We start from the raw sequence: 8,595 nt of genomic DNA on the forward strand, positions 1-8,595 counted from the left end.
TCAGCAAGTTCTTCCACTATGCAGCTCACCACTGTATTTTCATTTCATAGCATTCAAATTAACTTTTGAATGGACCACTTCACCATGTAATCTAGATCACATTCTGTAACTGGTCTTGCTTAATCATCATCCTTCATAATTTTGGTCTTTCAATCCCTCACAGATCTTACCATATTTTGATTTTTTTCATATCTAACTCTAGCTCATTTAGATGACTATTGGGTGATATTACATTATTTCTGGTCAACCCAGAACCCAACTAGAAACCCACTTTATTCAGCAAAGATTCCCCTTTCCTTTTTATCTTTTGAGATGTGATAGCTCTAATTCAAATGATCTGAGAACTGTTGATACGACATTATGCTACCTTTATAGTCATCATGTGAAGGGACAATAAACTGAAAATGTCGATACCAAAAAAACCATATTGTTGGTGGAGGGTTAAAAAATATAATTTCTGGATTGAGTAATGTGTAGGGGGAGGAAAGTAGAGAACGTACAACTGGAACTTGACGCAGCTAGCTTGGAACAAGCGTCAGCTTCTGTAAACAGCTCCATGCTATTGTTTTAACCAAATCAAGTGTAAATCAGGGTAGAAGTGTAGGTATGATTTAAGATAGTAACTAAGGAATAGGATAATCAGTATCTAGGGGTGGGGGTTAGTTAACATGTGTATAATTTAAACTATAAAAATCACGAATCGACTCTGTATCCTTTGGACATCAGATTTGGGTGTATTATCACCCCTGTGTCCCGCGCGCTGGAATAAAGAACCGCATATGATCGCCTCTGTGTGGTTATATGTTTTCCTACGCTAACATTTTTGGCGACCCAGGACGGGACCTTGTGGGCGCAGCCAGGACCCCGCGACCCGATCACGCTCCAGCCAGCACCGGGTGATTTCTCGGGGAGCCCATCGGAGCCGCGACCCTCGCCGCTCACAACGACCCCTGGTGAGAGGTAAGGTTCTTTATTCTCTGGTCTGGGGGCCTGCCATTAAGACGCAGCGAAAGCTACGCTTGGTTGGGCAAAAGGAATTCCTGGTGGTATTGCCTAGGCAGCCGTCCGTCAGACATCGCGAAAGCGTTGCAGGTTCGGCATCTGTGGTTTTTATGTATCTGTAATATGGAGAAACTAAAAGGGTTAAAAGAGGTTTTGGGCAGCAATAATGCCTCTATACCAAGTTCTTCTCCGTTGGGTTGTTTGTTGGCACATTGGAAAGAGGGGAACTTCGGTCAGGAATTACGAAAAGATAAGTTGATTGAATATTGTAATGTTCACTGGCCAAAATACGCTTTGCCTGAAAATCAGAGGTGGCCGAAAAACGGGTCTTTTGATGTGAAGGTTATTATGCAACTTAGATCGCTTTGTACACAAGATGGAAAGGTAGAACAATTACCATATATTGACTTATTTCTGTGCTTGCTTGAGAAACCGGTTTTGTGGCTTGACAAAATGAAAGCAATGAAGCTTGAGAATAATAAGTGTCTGGCTTGCGTCCAAAATAAGCATTGTATGGAACATGCAGTTTTAAGTGAAATTTTAGGGGAAAAAAGAGATGAACTGGAATCGGAATTATTGGTATCTCCCATGGCTCCCGGAACCACCACGGCCCCCTCAACACCAAGTTCTACCCCGCTCACCCTGAGCCCACCTGATTCTCTTACACCCCCCTCGCTCGCGCCAGCACAATATGCTTCACCCCCACCTTTGTCTGCTGAAGGTAATTATCCTCCTCTGCCTGCGCCAGCCGCTCCTCCGCTTGCCCCTCCTCCGCCTGCCCAGGTGCCTGTCCCTCCTCCGCCTGCTCAGAGAACACCCCCTTCTCCACATACACCTGCCCAAAGCTATCCTGCTCCCCCGCCCACACCTGCTGAAAGATTTATCCCCCCTCTAACACCAGCTCAAGGGTACCCTCCGCTCCCACCTACACCTCCTTCACCAGCCCCTGTCCCGTCTGCCCCCCTGTACCCCCCCGCCAGATTCACCTGTCCAGGATGTGATTGTGAGGCGGAAGCAAAGGGGGAATGTGAAGAAGACAGATAGAATGGAAAGTAGTGACAGTGAAGCAAATGAACTAGACGCCCCAGTAGCTCACCGAACACGAGGAAAACTGGCCCTGGAGTGGCCTCAGGCAGGAAAGGGTATATTAAAATCAGGCAAACAAAAGAGAACGATTATTGCACCACTAAGGCAAGGGGTGGGAACTAATGGACCCGTCTTTGTAAAGGTACCCTTTTCACCTGCGGATTTAGTTATATGGAAACAATCAGCCGGAACATATAGAGAAAACCCAGATAAGGTAGCTCGTGTGGTTAAGATGATAATGAAAACTCAGAACCCTGATTGGGAAGATATTCATGTCATATTAGACACTCTGATGGATGAGACAGAGAGAGATATGGTTCTTCGAGCAGCAAGAGAAAGAGCTAGAGAAGACATACGAAATGGTTTGGTGACAGGGACACTGGATTATAATTTTCCCACTGCAGACCCAGAGTGGGATGCTAATGACCCCTCTGGAGTGGATATGTTAAGGCTAAAGAGATATCAGGAGTGGATTTCAGTTGGTGTTCAACAGGCAATTACCTAAGAGTATGAACTAGTCTAAGTTGTATGAAATTCGACAGGAAAAGAAAGAATCTCCCACTGCCTTTCTAGAAAGACTTAAGGAAGCAGCTAGAAGATATACTGATCTTCAAGTAGACAGTGAGCAAGGAAGGACTCAGCTTGCCTTTATTTTTCTGGGTCAGGCACAGGAAGATATTAGGAAAAAGCTACAGAAACTGGAAGGTGAAGAGTTAAGAAACTTGGATAAACTCCTAGAGGTTGCCTGGAAAGTTTATAATAACAGGGACAGAGAAATTGTCAAGAAACAGGGGCAAAGCCTTTTGGCAGTTTTAGAGAGACAGGGGCGGGGACGTGGTAGAGGTGGTCGTGGCGTTAATAGAGGTGGCTTTGGCAGAGGTTCTGGTCATGGTAGATTAGGTCTGGATCAGTGTGCATATTGTCAGATGGAGGGACACTGGAAAAGGGAGTGTCCAAACCGGTTTAGCCAGAATGGTCAGCCTCAGTTAGACAGTATGTTTAATCAAAGTAGTGAGCATCAGCTGGATGGTGTAGCCAGAGTCATGGTTTTACATGAGAGAGAGCCAGGATCAAGGGAGCCCATGGTGACTCTGCATTTAGAAAGAAAAGACGTAGATTTTCTCATTGACACGGGGGCCACACATTCTGTACTAAATTATCTTGAGGGGCAAATCGGGAACAAGTCAGCAGCAGTCATTGGAGCCACAGGGAAGGAGGAGGTACGGCCATTCTTGCAACCCCTAGAATTGAGCTTTGAAGATAAGATCTTGACCCACGAATTCTTATACATGCCAGACTGCCCAACTCCGCTCTTAGGGCGCGATCTACTCGCAGCACTGGAGGCAGTAATTACTTTTGAGAATGGTGAACTCGTAATGAAAATTCCGGAGTCTAAGACAGGAAAGATTTTGATGATAAAAGAAAAACCAATTTCTAATATTCCTAAAGAAGTAGAAGATGCAGTAATTCCCTCTGTCTGGGAAACAGATGTACCTGGAAAATCTAAATTGGCACAACCGGTACATGTAGAGTTAAAAGAAGGAGCAAAGGCTGTACGAATTAAACAATACCCTATAAAACCAGAAGCACGACAGGGAATAGCAAAGACCATTGATAAATTTTTAAAATATCGAATTCTAGAGGAATGTAAATCGGAATACAACACCCCAATTTTCCCAGTGAAGAAACCCAATGGTGAGTATAGACTTGTACAGGATTTAAGAGGTATAAATGAAATAACAAAAGACATTCATCCAGTGGTTGCCAATCCCTATACATTGTTAGCATCCGTAAAGGAGATATATAAATGGTTTACTGTAATTGACTTAAAAGATGCTTTCTTCTGTATACCCCTTGACCAAGAAAGTAGGAAACTATTTGCCTTTGAGTGGGAACATCCAGAAAGTGGAAGAAAAACTCAGCTCACCTGGACTCGATTACCGATGGGGTACAAGGGGTCCCCCACTCTCTTTGGAAGTCAACTGGCAAAAGAACTGGAAATCTGGACCAGAGAAGGGCAAGTACCAAGAGACCAATATTTATTACTCCAGTATGTAGATGACATTTTGATTGCAACAGAGGAAGAAATGACCTGCATAAAGGTAACCATTGAGATCTTAAATTCATTAGGAATGGGAGGGTATAAGGTATCCAGAGAAAAAGCACAAATTGCCCAACAGACTGTGATTTACCTGGGATGTGAAATCTCACAAGGGCAGAGAAAACTGGGTACTAATCGTATTCAAGCTATCTGTGCTATTCCAGAGCCCCAGAATCTACACGAGCTGCGGATCTTCCTCGGAATGACAGGGTGGTGTCGCCTGTGGATCATGGACTATGGACTGATTGCAAAACCCTTGTACGAGGCTCAGAAGACACAGCCGTTCACCTGGGGCAAACCACAGAAAGAGGCCTTCCAGAAGTTAAAGGAAGCACTGACAACTGCTCCTGCTTTGGGGTTACCTGATCTGTCTAAAGACTTTCAGCTGTACGTGCATGAAAGGCAGCGACTGGCACTGAGAGTCCTAACCCAACGACTGGGAAGCTGGAAAAGGCCGGTGGGTTACTTTTCCAAACAACTCGACAACGTAAGTGCCGGATGGCCTTCATGTCTGCGGGCAGTGGCAGCTACCCTGCTGCTGATACAGGAAGCCAGGAAGCTCACAATGGGAAGACACATAGATGTCTATGTGCCACACATGGTAACTACAGTCCTGGAACAAAAGGGGGGCCATTGGCTCTCTCCAAGCCGGATGATGAAGTTTCAGGTAACCCTGACTGAGCAGGATGATGTTGCACTAAAAACAACTAACCTCTTGAATCCAGCTCTATTTCTAGGTGCCACAGCTGAGGAAGGTCCATTAGAGCATGACTGTCTAGAAGTCATCGAGCACACTTATTCAGCAAGAACAGATCTGAAGGATGTCCCCCTGGAGCAACCACAGTGGGAACTCTTTACAGATGGAAGCAGCTTCATGGAGAACGGAGCCAGATACGCGGGATATGCGGTAACTACAATTGATGTAGTAATAGAGGCAAAATCACTACCACCTAACACGTCTGCACAAAGGGCAGAACTAATCGCATTAACCAGAGCACTCGAGCTGAGTGAAGGGAAGACAGTGAATATTTGGACTGACTCCAAATATGCCTTTGGAGTAGTGCATGTACACGGAGCTTTATGGAAAGAAAGAGGACTGCTGTCCTCCCAAGGGACAAATATTAAACATCAAGATGCAGTCCTACAATTGATAGATGCAGTACAAAAACCTGAAACAAGTAGCAATCATGCACTGCAAGGCACATCAATCAGGCAACTCCAAAATTTGTGAAGGAAATCGAAAAGCAGATTGGGCAGCCCGTCAGGTAGCGCGAGAGGTGCAGAAAACAATGGCATTGATACCATCAAGACTTAATATCTCTCAATTTAATTTGCCTCCGAAGCCAAACTATACAGTTGAAGATGACAGACTAGCACAACTGCTGAAGGCACAGAAGAACGCAGAAGGGTGGTATGTAACCGCACAAGGGCAAATAGTGGTACCTCCTTTGGTAATGAGAGAAATTTTACAGGTAAAACATAATGAGTGTCACTGGGGTGCAGAGGCGTTGGTAAAGTGGTTAAGACAATACCTAATCTCAGTACGGATGCAAACAATGGCCAAGTCAGTAATGTCTAAATGTGAAATCTGTCTGAAAAACAATCCCGTAGCTAGACGACAGGCACAGTTAGGCAGAATTCGGATAGGAATAGAACCAGGAGACTATTGGCAAGTGGATTTTGCAGAACTGCCAAAAACTCGGGGATACAAATACCTGTTAGTAGGGGTTGACACGTTTTCTGGATGGCTAGAAGCCCTTTCCTGTCGCACAAACCAAGCAAAGGAAACAGTTAAGTGGTTATTACAGGAGATCATTCCCAGGTTTGGGGTGCCCCTAGGGATATCATCAGACAGAGGCCCACACTTCATAGCCACGGTGGTACAAGAGGTAAGCAAATTATTGGGATTATCTTGGGACCTCCACACACCATGGAGACCCCAGTCAAGTGGGCAAGTAGAAAGAATGAACCAGACACTGAAGAGGCAGATCAGTAAAATATGCCAGGAAGCCAAACTGCAGTGGCCACAGGCTTTGCCGATCGCATTGCTGAGGGTTCGGATAAAGCCTAGGAGTGGGATGTCAGTTAGTCCTTATGAAATATTGTATAGGAAACCATATGAATCTCCTAACCCCAATCCAAATGTTCATGTCACAGGGAAACAAGATGTGTATAATTATGTTCTGTCCCTCAGGAAAACTCTAGCTCGGCTTCGAAGTGTTCTCGTGTGGAACAGACCACTGGCCCTGGAGAATCCAGTCCACAATATCGAACCAGGAGATGAGGTATACATCAAAACCTGGAACGAAGAACCACTAAAAGAGAAGTGGACTGGTCCCCATCAGGTACTGCTAACCACCTTTACAGCAGTCAAAGTGGCTGGAGTGGAACCCTGGATACACTACACGCGTGTGAAGAAGGTCCCTCGTGGAGTCCAGTCGTGGGCTGTAGAAACTTTTGGACCAACAAAGCTGAGGCTGAAACGTCTGTAACTGTTCAAATGGTATTGGTAACTGTGCTCATGCTCTTCTTGTGGGTAATGTTAATTTCATAGATACTAATGTCACCAGTAGGGATTGCTGTTACTTTGGGATATGGGATACAGAAGGGTCAACTAAAAACTCTTCATTCTAGAATGAAGAGAGAGATACAGGCAAAAACACAAGTAATAGAAATTTCTAATGAAATTCGGGCTGAGAATGTAATGATTGGATTGGTCAGAGACTTTTCCAAAATGCATAATACCAGCAGAATAACGGCCTGTCTGCCAATACCAAAGGCAGCAGGGGACCCAGTAAGCTGGGGAATAATAACGTCAAAATTACCTGAAATAGGAGGGAACAAAACAATTAACTGTAAACAAGTACCAGAGTCAAGGGTGGTGGTCAGAGAATACTGGAAGATAACAGAGGATTCCTATATGCAACCCATGAGAAAGTCAGAGTGCGTTCTTAGTAATGGCAAATTGGGACAAATCATAGAGTGGTGGGTTAAGGACCAAGACCTTGCAAAATGGCAATGTTGGTTTCTACGCTATCAAAAGATCAGGGACAACGCTACAGAAAGTGTTGTGGTGTGGAAATGTGAAGAGAAGGATTGGAAAGGACTGGAACCTTGGGACAGTGCATGGTCTGTGAGCATCCTCCAGAAATTCCAATATATGGAAAGCACACCCTGGTGCATTAAATGGAAAGGCTCTGAAAATGAGACAGATCCCACAGTGACGAATACTGATACTAGTAGTCAGAAAGAGGCAAATAAGGTAAGTTGGTGGGTATGTAAGAAAATTTATGATTGCACCTCTGATAATCTGGAAATGAAACAGTGGTCACCATTGGCAATAGCCTTACGAATTGGTTGTGCCTGCAGGAAAATTAAACACAAACAAGGCAAAATAGATTCTAAGATTATAGTAGGATGTAGCAGGAGTACAATTCGAAGTCCAGGACCATTTGTATGGGCAATGAGTGATGGCACATGGACAACACACTTGCCTATGGACAGGGAGGTAAGAGAAATCACCCTGGGCCTTCCCACTTTATGTCCAATTTGGAAGAAATCCCCATTTAACAGGAGCAGTGAGGCCTTGCAAATAAAAGCAAAGCGAGACGTCTCAGAAGACAAGAACCCAGATGACACTTGGAAGGAACCCTCTAGTGGAGTAAAGATTGGGTGGGCCCTAGAATCCTTGTTTGGTCCCATTGCAAATTATCGAAATAGAGAAATGCTATATAGACTCACAGGTCAGGTAGACAGATTAGCAAGAATCACATGAGAGGGATTTAGGGAACTCAATGTGCAGTTACAGGCCACCACCAAAATGACCCTGCAAAATCGTTTGTCTTTAGATATGTTACTTTTGAAAGAACACGGAGTGTGTGGATATTTAAAGGGACAAATCGACCATTGCTGCATCCACATCCCAAATGTAACTGCAGATGTAGAACATGACATCAGTCAGTTAAAACAAATAGAGCATGAGGCACAAAAGGAACAAAAGGATTTAGCTACTAGCTGGTTGGGTAAAATCTTTGAAGGATTAGGATGGAATGTGAGTTCATGGATAAAGTCTATCCTTGAAAATCTGATAATTTTACTGATTATATTTTTAGTAATTTGGTTAGTTTACAGAATCCTGAAGAGAGAGATACAGAAAAAGGCATCTTGGAACAGGACCATAATGAAGGCATTGGCACGGAACCCAGCACCTTCAATCCGCAACAACATCCCGGACAAAGCCTATGACAACAGAGGATTTGAGGATGAACATCCAGTATGAACTCTGAAGCCTAATGGACTGTATTAAGTGAAAGCATTTACACTTAGTATATTAGAGTGAAAATACTTTCAAAGGGGGGAATGTTGGTGGAGGGTTAAAAAATATAATTTCTGGATTGAGTAATGTG

The 8,595-nt window shown here is 44.2% G+C and overlaps 1 protein-coding gene across 1 annotated transcript; it reads left to right on the forward strand.

Annotated features, from left to right (window-relative positions):
• The first annotated feature begins 622 nt into the window (after positions 1-622).
• Positions 623-8,370, forward strand: LOC134546528 (uncharacterized). Its single transcript, XM_063389342.1, has 2 exons — positions 623-960; positions 6,384-8,370. Exon 2 carries the CDS (start codon positions 6,750-6,752, stop codon positions 7,962-7,964), a length of 1,215 nt encoding a protein of 404 aa, XP_063245412.1. The 5' UTR covers positions 623-960; positions 6,384-6,749; the 3' UTR covers positions 7,965-8,370.
• Positions 8,371-8,595: the final 225 nt, after the last annotated feature.

This window comes from Prinia subflava, chromosome 2 (assembly GCF_021018805.1).
Source record: "Prinia subflava isolate CZ2003 ecotype Zambia chromosome 2, Cam_Psub_1.2, whole genome shotgun sequence".
Taxonomy (NCBI): domain Eukaryota; kingdom Metazoa; phylum Chordata; class Aves; order Passeriformes; family Cisticolidae; genus Prinia; species Prinia subflava.

Bases quoted from the DNA above. Each gene is read 5' to 3' on its own strand.
- LOC134546528 (XM_063389342.1), top strand. From the start codon at position 6,750: ATGTCACCAGTAGGGATTGCTGTTACTTTGGGATATGGGATACAGAAG.